Source organism: Salpingoeca rosetta (genome assembly GCF_000188695.1).
Source record: "Salpingoeca rosetta unplaced genomic scaffold supercont1.3, whole genome shotgun sequence".
Classification (NCBI taxonomy): domain Eukaryota; class Choanoflagellata; order Craspedida; family Salpingoecidae; genus Salpingoeca; species Salpingoeca rosetta.
Genome location: NW_004754931.1, coordinates 2,341,731 through 2,355,804, shown reverse-complemented (window position 1 = coordinate 2,355,804; position 14,074 = coordinate 2,341,731). Strand labels below are relative to the sequence as shown.

At 54.0% G+C, this 14,074-nt stretch overlaps 4 protein-coding genes across 4 annotated transcripts in view; 2 read left to right on the top strand and 2 right to left on the bottom strand.

Moving 5' to 3' along the window:
• Nucleotides 1-1,213: 1,213 nt before the first annotated feature.
• On the bottom strand, nt 1,214-4,384 carry PTSG_02069 (uncharacterized protein; the record flags this gene model as incomplete). Its single annotated transcript, XM_004998002.1, has 6 exons — nt 1,214-1,246; nt 1,507-1,562; nt 1,762-1,897; nt 2,382-2,502; nt 3,904-4,157; nt 4,376-4,384. 6 exons carry the CDS (start codon nt 4,382-4,384, stop codon nt 1,214-1,216), a joined length of 609 nt encoding a protein of 202 aa, XP_004998059.1.
• Nucleotides 4,385-5,040: 656 nt separating this feature from the next.
• PTSG_02068 (uncharacterized protein) lies at nt 5,041-7,537 on the bottom strand. The gene is made up of 2 exons (XM_004998001.1): nt 5,553-7,537; nt 5,041-5,104 (listed from the first exon to the last, which is right to left on the bottom strand). The coding sequence occupies exon 1, from the start codon at nt 7,505-7,507 to the stop codon at nt 6,254-6,256; it is 1,254 nt and encodes a 417-aa protein (XP_004998058.1). The 5' UTR covers nt 7,508-7,537; the 3' UTR covers nt 5,041-5,104; nt 5,553-6,253.
• Nucleotides 7,538-7,651: 114 nt separating this feature from the next.
• On the top strand, nt 7,652-12,965 carry PTSG_11831 (uncharacterized protein; the record flags this gene model as incomplete). The annotated part of the gene is made up of 14 exons (XM_004998000.1): nt 7,652-7,846; nt 8,465-8,593; nt 8,920-9,139; nt 9,571-9,712; nt 9,790-9,812; nt 10,287-10,407; nt 10,569-10,638; nt 10,851-10,969; nt 11,184-11,268; nt 11,591-11,647; nt 11,747-11,861; nt 12,155-12,240; nt 12,492-12,639; nt 12,910-12,965. The coding sequence occupies 14 exons, from the start codon at nt 7,652-7,654 to the stop codon at nt 12,963-12,965; spliced, it is 1,566 nt and encodes a 521-aa protein (XP_004998057.1).
• A 226-nt stretch (nt 12,966-13,191) lies between these two features.
• PTSG_11830 (uncharacterized protein) overlaps nt 13,192-14,074 on the top strand; it is a gene marked incomplete at its 3' end in the record, with an annotated part of 1,413 nt that continues 530 nt past the window's right edge. Inside the window, exons 1-2 of the mRNA XM_004997999.1 lie at nt 13,192-13,477; nt 13,691-13,825. Of these exons, the coding sequence (XP_004998056.1) occupies nt 13,337-13,477; nt 13,691-13,825 (276 nt within the window). The 5' untranslated portion in view covers nt 13,192-13,336. The remainder of the gene's footprint in view (nt 13,478-13,690; nt 13,826-14,074) is intronic.

Sequence of the window (14,074 nt, the reverse complement as noted above, 5' to 3'; positions counted from 1 at the left end):
CTCGTGCAGCGTGTCGCTGTCGGCGTGCTCACAATCACACAATCACACAGGTGCAAGCAACAGGAATGAGCCGCTGATATATGTGTCATTGTCATGTGATATTACCACCACATGACATCACGTGCATGTGCATACGCACTCCCCATCCCTCAACCAACATCATCGCCCTCCTATCACTTCCCTTCCCTCTCCCTCCTTTCGCTCTGCACTCCCACGTCGCACCACCATCACCACCACCACCATCGCCGTGTCACTTCCCTCCTTCCCCTGCTTCCCACCACTCCACACAACACAGCCCACCAACCAAGCAATCAACCGCCAACGATCATCCTCACCTGTGCCTGATGCAGCCAGCCAGCCAGCCAATGTGCCACAGCGAAGCAGAAGAAGGAACCCCAATCACATGCCACGGCCACCATCGTCATCGCTGATGGAGCAGAAAGAGAAGACGAAGGGGGGAAGAATGGTGGGCACGGGCCGTGTCCTTCCTTGTCCTCATCGGTGCAGCCCCAAACACGGTGCACAGCGCACAAGCACATGCACGGCCATCATCACAGCAGCACCAGCAGCAGCAGCGAGCCAGCCCTGCCTGCGTGAATGCCTGTGAGGCAAGGAGAAACCAACCAGAGACGAACAACAATGACCGGTGGTGGTGAGGACAGGAAAGGTGGGACAAAAGGGGCCACGCATGGGAACATGCATCATGTTGTGGGTGGGGTGCATCACCTACACAAGAACGACGAAGCAAGCACCCAACGAAGCAAGCAAGCAGGCACATCACCACATCCACCATATCCACCACTGCTGAAATACCTGTGTTGGCCGCAGTCTCGATCACGCCTCAACAGCTCCACATCACATGGGGAAGGCTGATGATGATGACGACACAGAGCAAAGGCGATTGGTTGGGAAAGGAGGAAGGGAAATCGGTTGGGGAAACCCGCACACCTCCGCCTGCAGCCACGCACACACGCACACGCACATTTGAGTTGTGTGATTGATTCATGTGAGACACACGTCAGTGCAACCACCCCACAGCCAATGACTGCTCTGATGTGTTGGCGTGCATGTGTACATGCGCGTGCGTGCGAATGAGTACTACCACCCATCACCACACCACACACACACACACACACACACACACAGCGGCAGCGTCTCACCTCGTGCCTTCTTTTCTAGCACATTTGTGTGTGCGTGTATCGTCCTGGTCGTGTCATGGGGACTCGGGAAGAGATCGGCCACCGTCCTGTGCAAAATCACACACATGCACACATGCGCAAGCACAAAGAACCAAATCAGCAAGAATGACACCACGCAGCGAGCCAGCATGGCAGAAACAAACCACATCCACCTCCTTTGTTACCTTCACATCACCCACATCATCACCTGTGCACGCACATGTCACATTCTCACCACCGCCACCACCACCACCACAAGCAGCACAAGCAGCACAACACTTGCACATGCGTGTGCGTGCGCTGTCTACATGCACCACAAGTCACTCACCACCATCATCGTCATCGTCATGCGAGGCAACGGCACATCGACGCACATTACACCCCCTGTACGTGTGCGTGTGGAGAAAGAGGTGAGTTGTCACAGAATCAGGCTGTCAACGACAACAAAACCCATTGCCACCACCAACAGACCCAACGACATCCAACCTACACCTCACAATCACACACCCCCGCACATGCTGATGTTCACACCCAACACATCACACGCCACCCACATCACCACAACCACCACCATTCATCTCACCTCCACATCCACGGCCGCAGCCGCTGCTGTTGGTGACCAACGACGACAACGAGGAGGAGGAGGAGATGGACGAGATGGACGAGAGACAGAGGGCCAGTTCATCCACAATGCAGCCAGCCATCACCTGTTGCTGCTGCTGGTGGTGTTGGTGGAAACGGTGAAAACAAACGGCCCCTTGCTGCGCCGTGTCCTTTGCTCGCTCGCTCGGCTGCTTGGTTGGTCGATTGGATGGAGATGGAATGCATGGGCCTGTGTCCAAGTCAATCGAAAAAAAGGGGGGAGAAGAAAGACACATGAGTGGACAGAACAGACAAAGAAAGTGGGAGGCGAAGAAGGAAGCACAGCGTGTCAACCACACACACACATATATATCAGTCGCCCCTCTCACCTTCATCATCGTCATCGTCATCCTCGTTGGTTCCACCGCTTCATGTGCCTCCTCAACGCTGTGAAGCGTGTGTGTGCATGCACAGAAGATGGGAGGATGCAGGGACGGATGAGGTTGACGGCGAAGCATCATCAACCACACGCCAGCCTCATCCAATCACACGCATTGTCACACAATCACACACATACATGTTGTCCCCACTCACCACCACGCACACACACACATTGCTCACCTCTTCATGAGAGCGACTGACATGTGCAATGTCTGCCTCACGCCAGATTGGGGCTTGTGTCGGCCGGCGTGTGATGTCGGCTGTGTGGTCGATGGCAATGGAGATGACGATGACAGCGGAGCTTAGGTGGAAGAGGAGAGAAAGGAGAGCGAAATGGGGAAGGTTGATGATGATGATGATGATGATGTGTCGTTCATGGCGGCTTTCTTCCCCCTCCTCTGATGTGGCCCTGGTGCCCATGCAACCAACATACAACGACAAGACACAACGATATCATCACACACAAGACACAGGCATGGCATGTGAGCACAGCAGGCGTATTCACCTTCCTGACCCTCCTCTGCTTTCCTCCTCCTCCTCCTCACACACACACACGCACACACACACACACACACACACACACATCTGCGACTGACTGCGTCGCTGTGATAGGATGTGGCCACCATGACCATGGACGTGTGTGTGTGTCCACAGCTGCTCCTCCCATTCCATCACGTGTGCACCGCCCATCATCTTCCAACGATCCTCAGGCAGTCGCCCCCCCTGCATACACATACACACACATGGCATGTGAGCGGCGCAGCTACGCTGATACACCAGGCACAGCAGCAGCAGTAACAGCAAACACCCACAGCAGCAACAGCAACACATCCACCATGTGCCAACCAAAGCATGCATGATGGGCTCACCTCGCTCACATATGGGAACACTGCATGAACACAGCAGCGACAGCCGAATCACGGTGGTTGCAGCTGCAGCAGCCGGCATGCGAGCCCGCTTCCAAGTGATGTGTGCTGGTACCTCACCACCTGTGCATGTGTGTGTGTGTGTGTGTGTGTGGTTGCAGGGAACGTGGATGGGAACAGAACACAACAGGAACAGAGCAAGCCATCACGTCAGCACAGCAGAAGAAGTGATTGACATCGCACGCACCACGTGTGCGTGTGTTAGTGTATGTGACCATCATCCCCCATCAACCCCTCTTCCCTTGTTCACTTCACCACATCCCATCACCGCCACCCCACCCCATCACACAACCAACCAACCACTCATCACCACCCACATACCATATGTGAGACGAGTGCACCTGGCACGCGTGGCAAGTATCCTCAACATCTCCCTCATCCTGCTGCTTGTGCGTGTGCATCGCCTGTAAGTGTGTTTGTGTGCGAGCACCAGCATGGTGAGTGAGTGGGAGGGAAGAGGGGCCATGGATATGTGCGAAGTCACACTGGTGGTGCCACTGCTGATGTTGTGCATGCATGTGTGTGAAGAAGAAAGGGAAGGGAGAGAAAGCAGAAAAACAGAAGGGAAGGAACAAGACATGCTGCACCCCATCCCTCCATCCATCCCTCTTCCTCACACCATCACACACCACCATGCTCTGTCACCAGCCAGCCACACCACACCACACCACACCACATCACACTCACCCAGCATCCCCCACCTCACCTCACTCATCCATCCATCCACCCAGCCAACACACATCTCCTCTCCCTTCCCCTCTTCTTCTCGCCCTCACCTCTGCTTGCTGCTGCTTCCAGCGGAAAATGCAACTTGTGCTGTCGCCACCTGTTCCCAGCAGCAGCGGGCGCAGCAGTGGACGATGGGTTGGTTGGTTGGTTGGTTGGCTGGGATGTGTTCAGCAGCAAGTGGTGGTGCATCCTCTGCTGCTGCTGCATCGGCGGTGGAGGGTGTGTTGGCTGCTGCTGCTGTTGTTGTTGTTGTGATGGCCGTCAGGGAGGGCGAGAAAGAGGCGGGGAAGACGAACAGCGGCTGCAAGGTGGAAAATGTGCAGGTGTGCAGGCAGTCGTGTGTGAGAACGAAGAATGAGACAGCGCATTAAGCAGAGCAAAGCAGGCAGCCGCACCACACACATGTACACGTTGGTGTGGGACAACAAGGGGAGACAGGAACAGCAGAGACAGCGACCACAACCACAGCACACTGGTGCGGTGCGCAGCATGCACACATACGTGCAGTGATGCACTCACGTTGCTCATCGCTTGCTTGTTTGTGTTGTGGTGTGAGTTGGTGTTGCTGTTTCCACAACCGCACAAGGGTGGCTGGATGGTCATCACATGGCAGCGCCCATCTGTTCATCCCACCACAGCAGTGGTGGTTGGTGCAGGAGGGGGTGGGGGTGACAGCTGTTGGCTCAAGGGCCCTGTTGTGTGGCGACAGCCGAAAGGAAGGAAAAACAAGCGTGGAGGGAGGAGGGTGGTGACAGTGGTGTTGAGGATAGGAAGGATGTGAGCAAACACACAAGAACATGAGAGGTGGTGATGATGGCGTATGGGTGGGTGGAGAAGAGAACATGCACGTCGACACACACACACACACACACACATGTCTGGGTGATGCAGTTCGATCATCACTTCATCCGTCAGCATGTAGTCATTTGTGGGTTGGTTGGTGGGAGTTGCCCACTGGCTCACGCATCAGCCAGCACCTGCTGCTGCTGCTGATGATGGAATACATGCATCTACACGCACCACCACAAACAAGCAAGCAACAGCAGTGAGCAGCGTGAAACACAGGCAGAGAGGAGGAGAAAGAAGGAAAAAAAAATGAGAAGGAACACAACCCCATGCACACACACACACATTGGCTGTGATGGTGGTTGATGTCATTTCCCCCTCCCTCAACTGCTCACTGTTTGAGAGGTTGCATGATCCATTCTCAGGGCCGCCGCTGCATGTCGGTGGCCGATGGCAGTTGTTCTGTCACCACACAACGGTGAGCAAGTGTGTGCGTGCGTGTGTGTGTGTGTGTGTGTGTGTGTGTGTGTGTGTGTGTGCGTGCGTGCGTGTGTGTGTGTGTGTGTGTGTGTGTGTGTGTGTGTGTGTGTGTGTGTGTGTGTGTGTGTGTGTGTGTGTGTGTGTGTGTGTGTGTGTGCATTTGTGTGTGCCACACGCAGTGGTGTGTTGGCTGTGATCCAACCACCCGTGCATGGATGGATGGATGGTGGTCCACATGTGTGTGTTGTGTGTGTGTGTGTGTTGTGTGTGTGTGTGTGTGTGTGTGTGTACACGATGACAGCGTGCGCTGCTGGTGTTGTTGTTGGTGATGATGGTGGTTGTTGCTGTGCGCAGTGTGCAAGGAGAAGAAGGTGAAGAGAAGGAGCACGGAGTGGGAGGAAGAAGTGGGAGCACTCAATCTCACCCTCACCTGTCGATGGATGGGTCATTCATGTGGTCGTTGGTTGGTTGGTTGGTTGGTTGTGCGTGGTTCATCACAGGAGAAGGAAATGGACAACGATGGATGGAAGGAAGGATGGAAGGGAGAAGGGGAGGAGAAGGGAGGAGAGACGGTGCGCACACCCTCCCTGCGTGCGTGTGTGTGCGTGTGAATGTGTGAATGTGTGAATGTGTCAGCGAGGACGACGAAGGTAAGGAAGGAAGGAAAGAAGGAAGGGAAGGGGGAACGTGCAGGCACTAGCCATGAACGAAAACCAAAGGACAGTGTGGAGCAGCAAAAGTTGTCACAGTGATCATCTGATCGATTGCCAAGCACGGCGAATTGAACCAATCAGGGGCTGTGACGTAGTGAAGCAGGACAGCCACTCAACTCAATAACAAGCAAGGAGCGCTGTTCGATAACGGGTGGTCACATTATTGCCAGGGGTGTGTAGTGTGGAGGGGCACGAGCTGGGACGAGCAGGCCAAAGCGATCAAAGGGCAACAAAAGTAAAGGCGGCCGACAAACGCAATGGCAAGTAACGCGCAAGGAAGCATGCATGGAAGAAGAAGTTAAGCCACGCGGTAACGGGTGATGTGGCGTCTCACGTCGCATAACAACAGAAATAAACATGAGAGCACAGACGGGCAAGGGGGTTGTGCATGGTCGCGTGGCAGTTCCAGAACTGGGTGTCAGTGGGCGCAGTTGGAGCTTGTGCACAGGCGACGACAGTTGGTGAGCGTCACGCCTGCATCAACACAGAGGCAGCCGCTGAAGCCTACGTTAGCACAATCGACCGAGGTCAGAGGGTTGTTGTGGAGGTCAATTGAGATCACATGGGTGATCTGGCCAAAGTCAACGGAGGTGAGGTCGTTGTCGTAGAGCTTGATGCTGCCATCCACTCTGGTGATGTTGCCGAAGTCGATGGAGATGAGGTTGTTGCTTGTGTAGGTGTGATAGACTTCGATGTCGCCGCCTACGCTCAGGATCTGCCCAAAATCGACGGAAGTAAGGTCGGTGCTGGTGAGTCTGATTTTGCCGCCCACGTTGGTGATCTGGCCAAAGTCAACAGAGGTGAGGTGATAGTTGTTTCTGAAGTCGATATCGCCACCCACGCTAGCGATTTTGCCAAAGTCGACGGAGGTGAGGTCGTTGGTGAAGAGGAGAATGTCGCCACCCACTCTTGTGATGTTGCCAAAGTCGACGGAGGTGAGATGGACATTGTTGTAGTCATAGTGGAGATCGATGTCACCGCCAACGCTGATGATCTGCCCAAAGCCAATGGACGTGAACTTGTTGCTGTCGAAGGAGATGGACCTGACGCTGGTGATGTGTCCAAAGTCAATGGTGGTGAGGTCATTATGGCTGAGGTTGATGTCACCAGCGTCGCCGGCGATCTGTCCAAAGTTGACGGAGGTGAGGTCGTTGTAGTTGAGGTAGATGGAGCTCACGCTGGTGATGTTGCCAAAGTCGATGACGGTGAGGTGATTGTGGCTGAGATCAATGCCACCACCGACGTGGGTGATTTGGTTAAAGTCGATGGAGGTGAGCTGGTTGTTGGCGAGGTTGATACTGTTGTTGAAGAACGGTACGAACCCGAAGGAGAACGAGGCCAGTTTCTTGTCGCTCATGACGAGGCCTGATCCATCGAACAACACAGTCACCTCTGGGTTGGCAAGTTGGATGTGTTGCGCTGGGGTTGAGGTGAGTGCGGCGATGAACTTCCTCGTTGCCTGCAATTCTGCCACCACATCTTCGCCGTCAATGTACACCTTGCCGACGCTGCTGCTGTTGATGTGCAGCGAGCCGTCATCCTCAAGCACCACCACGCCCTCAATGTCATCTGCTTGAGCCATGCAGAGAGGTGGGATAGCCGCCACCATAGCCATCATCATCACCACCACCACCACCACCAGGGCGGCGTTCTTGGAGCACCGCCACTGCATTTTTGATCGATCGGTGTTCCTTGTTTCTGTGGCTGTTGTTTGTGAGGCGATTGTTCACCAATATTTTCCATTAGGAATCGGCAGACTGACGTGCCTGAAATCAGTTTCCTCTCCTCCTCCAAGCACACAACAAGTCTCGCCAAGATGATGAACGGACGCGCCTCTGTTGCGTTCAGTGTTGTTGTGGTTGCGGCGGTGTGCTGGCTTGCCGGCGCACACGCTGCGACGGTTTGGCCACAGCCACTGCAGATGGCCACCACACGCGATGTGTACCACTTGGACGTCTCTTTCTTCTTCAACTCCTCCTCCACCAGCGACATCTTCTTGGCCGCCGCCCGCGTGAGTTGCGATTTTGTGTGTGTGTGTGTGTGTGTGTGTGTGTGTGTGTGTGTGTGTGTGTGTGTGTGTGTGTGTGTGTGTGTGTGTGTGTGTGTGTGTGTGTGTGTGTGTGTGTGTGTGTGTGTGTGTGTGTGTGTGTGTGTGTGTGTGTGTGTGTGTGTGGGTGTGTGTGTGTGGGTGTGTTTTTATGTATGTTTGATGTGCGTGCACCTTTGTGTGTGTATGTGTGTGTGTTTGATGTGCGAGCACCCTTGTGTTTGTATGTATGTTTGATGTGCGTGCACCTTTGTGTGTGTCTGTGTGTGTGTTTGATGTGCGAGCACCCTTGTGTTTGTATGTATGTTTGATGTGCGAGCACCCTTGTGTTTGTATGTATGTTTGATGTGCGAGCAGCCTTGTGCTTGTATGCATGTTTGATGCGCGTGCACCTTTGTGTGTGTCTGTGTGTCCACGTATATGCATGTATGGTGTACCTTTGTTTGTGTGTCTGTGCGGGATTGTTCTGCGACGCCATGCGTGTGCTTTCATGACCATCCATCCGTGGCGATCGCTCCGCTTGTTCCGTGTCCTCGTCCTCACCGCATCACCCCCCGCCTCTTTTTCTTGGTGTGCTGGCAGCGGTATGAAACTTTGATGACCCCGTTCATGGTGTCCAACGGCGACTTCACCATGTGCCAAGTCAACATCGCCTCCAAGAACGAGTCCCTGACCCTGGACACGAACGAGTCGTACTCCCTCTCCGTCTCGGTGTGTGTGTGTGTGTGTGTGAGTGTGTTGTGCATATGTGTGTGTTTGCGTGTGTGCGTAGTGGACAGAGAGAGAGAGAGAGAGAGTGTGTGTGTGTGTGTGTGTGTGTATGTGTGTGTGTGTGTGTGTGAAGTGTGGCACCCCAACCGAGGCATGGCTGAGGTCCATTGCTTTCATGCCAAACAATTCGTGTGAACGACGATCACACAACCTGCATGGCATATCCTGACTCCATGCGTTTGTGCGCGCGCTGTCGTCACTTCTGGCTTTCCTTGTGGCTTGGCTTTCTCACCCCCCTCCCACCTGTGGGTTCCTTTTGTCCATAGTCCTCTGGTGTCATCATCAATGCCGAGACGGTGTTTGGTGCCATGCACGGCATGGAGACGTTGAGCCAGCTTGTGACCCGTGATGGTGTGAATGGTACAGAGGTCAACGATTCCCCACGCTTCCGCTACCGCGCCACCATGATTGACACTTCTCGCCACTGGTACCCAGTTGTCGTGATCAAGGCGCACCTTGATGCCATGGCATACGCCAAGATGAACGGTGGGGTTGATGTTGTGTGTAGGTGTGTGTGTTTGTGTATTTGTGTGTGTGTTTGTTTGTTTGTGTGTTTGCTTGTGTGTGTGTTTGTTTGTTTGTGTGTTTGTGTGTTTGTGTATTTGTGTGTGTGTGTTTGTTTGTGTATGTGTGTGTGTTTGTTTGTTTGTGTATTTGTGTATTTGTGTGTGTGTGTTTGTGTTTGTTTTTGTTTGTTTGTTTGTTTGTTTGTGTGTGTTTGGCTGTTCATGCGTCTGTCTGTCCGTCCGTCTATCCATCTGTCCGTCCATGCGTCTGTCCGTCCATCCGTCCGTCTGTCCGTCCGTTCTTTCGCTTGCTTGTGCGTGTGCGTGTGCATATGCTAAGTTTCACACACCATTGACGTTTCGTTCACAACTCGTGTTTCTCACCCCCCCCCCCATTTTTTCGTGCTGAAGTGCTGCACTGGCACATTGTGGACGACGTGTCGTTCCCGTACGAGTCGCTCACATATCCGAAGATGAGCAAGAGCGGCGCCTTCTCGCCGTCGCACGTGTACACCCAGGCGGACATCAAGGAGCTCCTCGAGTACTACCTCGCGTAGGACCCGCACCCGTATCTCTCCTGCGGATAACAGGACCTGGCATCCCCCATGTATCGCTGTCGAAAAGGCGGAGCTTACGAGGCCCCACCTTACTGCGTTCTAAGACCTGTGAAACTTAGACTGTCGCAAGAATTCAGCACGGTAAACGTGGCCTCACGATGAGGATTATGGCCGTGAGTCAGTCCGTCTTATTTGATCCCATCGCAGGCCGTAACTGAATTCATTCGCAGTCCAAGTAACACCACAGGATGTCTACATCGAGCGCTGCTGTAAACGTTTACTGAGATGGGAGCCTTTTCTCGGCACGGCACAACATCACACGGCGTGTCGATCATCTCAATTTATAGCGGCTAGGGCTTTCTCTCCTCTCGTCGTCGTCGTCGTCGTCGTCGTCGTCGTCGTCGTCGTGTGTGTGTGTGTGTGTGTGTGTGTGTGTGTGTGTGTGTGTGTGTGTGTGTGTGTGTGTGTGTGTGTACCCTTCTGTCACTCACTCACTCTTTCACTGATTCGCTCATTCTCTTAACCCTCCTCCCCCACAAACTTGCGTCTCAACACTGCTTGCGCGTGTAGAGTTTGATACGCCGGGCCATGCCAGGGCAGGCTACAACACCGTCTCGGACCTTGTCACGCAGTGCTACAACAAGAAAGGCGAACCCGCAGGCACCGGCCCGCTCAACCCTACCCTCGACAGGTCAGGCGGTGATGCTGGCTTATGCCTGCTGCGATGATTCTGGCTTATGCCTGCTGTGGCGTGTGCACGCTGGATTTTGCTTGCGAAACACCTCATGCACAGACTGTCCTTCGATCCACTCACGTGCTTGCGGCTGTGTGTGCATGCCACCAACACCACAGCACTTATGACTTCCTCACCAAGTTCTTTGCTGAGATCAAGAACGTCTTCCCAGACAAGTTTGTCCACGTGGTAAGCACACACCACGTACTCTCTCTTCTCTCTCTCTTTCTCTCTCTCTCTCTCTCTCTCTCTCTCTCTCTTTTCTGTCTCTTGGGCATATTTGTGCTCGGAACGTGCTTTCATCATCGCCCACCAAAGTGTTTATCACACACACACACACACCAACAAACAAACACACACACACACATGTTTTGTTCACACCCTTTCTTGCCTGCTGCCAGGGTGGCGACGAGGTTGGCTTTGGCTGCTGGGAGAGCAACCCGCAGGTCAGCAAGTGGGTGAAGAACCACCCAAACATCTCCACCTACGCCGAGCTTGAGCAGTACTACGAACTCAACCTGTACGCGCACATGAGCCACCCGTGCTCTTGTTTGCTTATGCTTGATCAAGATATAGCCGCCTGTTTTGCATATTGTGACTTCGTTTGAGTTTTGCACTTATGCCGACTTGAAGCTCGCTCACATACACGACACACACACACACACACGCACACACATGCATACATGCACACACACACACAAATACACACATACACAAATTCATTCATACACAAGGCTGAACATCCTGGGCCAGCAGGGCTCGAGCTACATCTGCTGGCAGGAGATTTTCGACAACGGCATCAAGATCCTCCCTGATACCGTGAGCTGGGCATGCCTGTTGTATTGTATTGGGCAAATACAGTGCGCCGTTGAATTTCAAACTCACAAGTGAACATTCAAGCGAATGCGCGCGCGCGCACACACACACACACACTCACACTCACACTCTCAACCCCCCCCCCCCACACACACTTACTCTCTCTCTCTCTTTCACACACACACACACACACACACACACACACACTACTCACCTACTCACACACACACACACACACACACACACACACACACACACACACACACTTACTCACCTACTCACACACACAACACACACACGACTGCTGTTGGCTTTGAACCGCCAGGTGGTTGAGGTGTGGAAAGGCAACGGCTGGAACGACACAATGGCCCGCGTCACAAAGGTTCGCTTGGCATGCATCGCAGAGCACTGAGTCGCGAGCCAACAGGCCCGATTGTGGTTCCTTTTTCCTGCTCACAGCGGCTTCGCTTTTGCCCACCAGGCCGGGTACCACAGCGTGCTGAGCGCCCCCTTCTACCTGAACTACATCTCGTACGGCCAGGACTGGGTCAACTACTACAAGGTCGAGCCCACGGACTTTGACGCCCCCGAAGCAGGTGACGTCAACCGCCCCCCGGCCAGAGCGCATGCATGCGTGGATGGGGTGGAGAGTGGATGGGTTTGTTGACGAGAGGATGATGGCTGAGACCGGGAATGACACGACATCGATTGGGTTGCGATGCAATGGCTGGTGCCCAAGCATTTTCGAGAGAGTGAACACACGCACACACACACACACACAAGAGTGAAGCTGTTTCTTGTTGCTCCAAGTCTTGCTGTCATTTTTTTTTGTTTGCTTCCATCCTCACATCACAATACTGCGCTGCCCTGCTGCCACCGCCAACTGCAGACAAGGACCGGCTTGTTGGCGGGATTGAGGCTTGCATGTGGTCCGAGTACGTCGACGCCACCAACTTCATCGCCCGTTTCTGGCCCGTACGTCTACCTTGCTTGCTTGCTTGCTTGCTTGCTTGCATTGTGTGTGTGTGTGTGTGTGTGTGTGTGTGTGTGTGTGTGTGTGTGTGTGTGTGTGTGTGTGTGTGTGTGTGTGTGGGTTCATGCGTTGTATGTGTGTGTGCATATTGCGCACATTGGTTGAAACTCACTCTCACGCATGCACTCACTCATGAACGTGCACGACCACGACTGCACCACGTCCGCCTTCCGCCTTCTCCCCCTTCCATCAGCGCGCCGCTGCTGTTGCCGAGCGCGCGTGGTCTGCCAAGAACGTGACTGACGTGTCCTCGGCCGGCCCGCGCTTGCACGAGTTCCGCTGCAAGCTGAACGCCCGCGGTATCAACGCAGAGCCCGCCATGGACGGTGCCATCAACGGAGGTGCGCACGCGTACGAAAGGGAGACAGTGTGTGTGTGTGTGCGTGGGCAGGTGCTTTGCGTTTGTGTCTGCTGTTTTTTGTTTGTGTTGGTGCTTGTGTCTGTTGTTGTTTGTGTTTGTGTTTGTGTCTTTGCGTGTGGGCCATGGCTGATCGTTGCCGTTTTGGGTCGTGTGATTGACTTTGGGGCCCTTTTCGTGACCCCTTTCGACACGCTCACTCTTGTTCCCCCTCCAACACACACACACACACACACACACACACACACGCCAGGCGACTACTCGTACTGCGACAGTGAGTTTGTTCCCGTTTACCAGCCGCCGTTCTAAAGCTCCCACCTTCAATCAGGGGCTCCCGCTACAGGCACAGCTTTCCTCTCTCCTTTCCCTCTTCCCCTCTTTCCCCCTTTTCCCTCGCACACTCGCACCTGGGCACAGCCACCAACAACCGCCACGCACACTCACCTCACGCAAACTCAACACTCTTCTTTGCATCCCTGATGAGTCATCGATGGCTCTGCGTTCAAGTGCGCACTCAATTTCCTCTTGTTCTTGTGCGAAACATAAACCGCCATCGCCGATCCACCATTTTGTCGCAAGACACTGACCACCAATCCATACACAGACAGACCACTTCTCCAAACCACTGCTGCTGCTGCTGCTTCACACAAAGACCCCAAACACCAGCCCCATCGCCAGCCATGACTGATGCGCAACAGAACTTCAACAAGGCTGGCGTGCCTACGCTGTCCTTCTTTTTCCTCATCGCCATGGGCGCTGTGCTCTTCTACATGATCAAGAGCCTGACCCCACGCAACGCCGTCTCCGGCCGCCTCGCTTTGGTGCGTGTGTTTGATTTGAAGGTGATGCGGCTGGATTGGATTGGATTGGATGGTTCTCACCTATCTCACCCTTCTCACCCTTCTCACCCTTCTCACCCTTCTCACCCTTCACCCTTCACACACACACACACACACACACACACACACACACACACACACACACACACACACACACACACACACACACACAATCCTATCTCTGCTCGGTTGCAGTTTGTCAAGGGCCTGCAAGTTGCATGCGGTTTGCAGGTGATTACAGGCCTGTTCATGGTCTTCTCCGCTGCACAGAACACGGGCATCACGCTGATGATCATTCCTCTCCTCGGCATCTTCGCTCTTCACTCTCTGGTATGAGGTCGCATTGCCTGCATGCGTGTCTGCACGCGTTTCCGCTTGCTTGATTTGCACGCATCTGTCTCTGTGTCGTGTGCACCAGCCACCTGTGATGAAAGGCCTGATAACAACTGCAGCCACATGGCCATTGCCTCACCAAATGGTTTCCCTGCCCCACCTCACTCCTCCTCCTCCTCCTTCTCGTCTCCCCCTCCCTCCTTCCTCGTTCTGTTTCTGTGCCTTGTCGTGACCCTTTCTTCGTGC

What these genes read in the sequence shown, in the direction of transcription:
- PTSG_02068 (XM_004998001.1), bottom strand. Translation starts at nt 7,507, where the DNA reads ATGCAGTGGCGGTGCTCCAAGAACGCCGCCCTGGTGGTGGTGGTGGTG.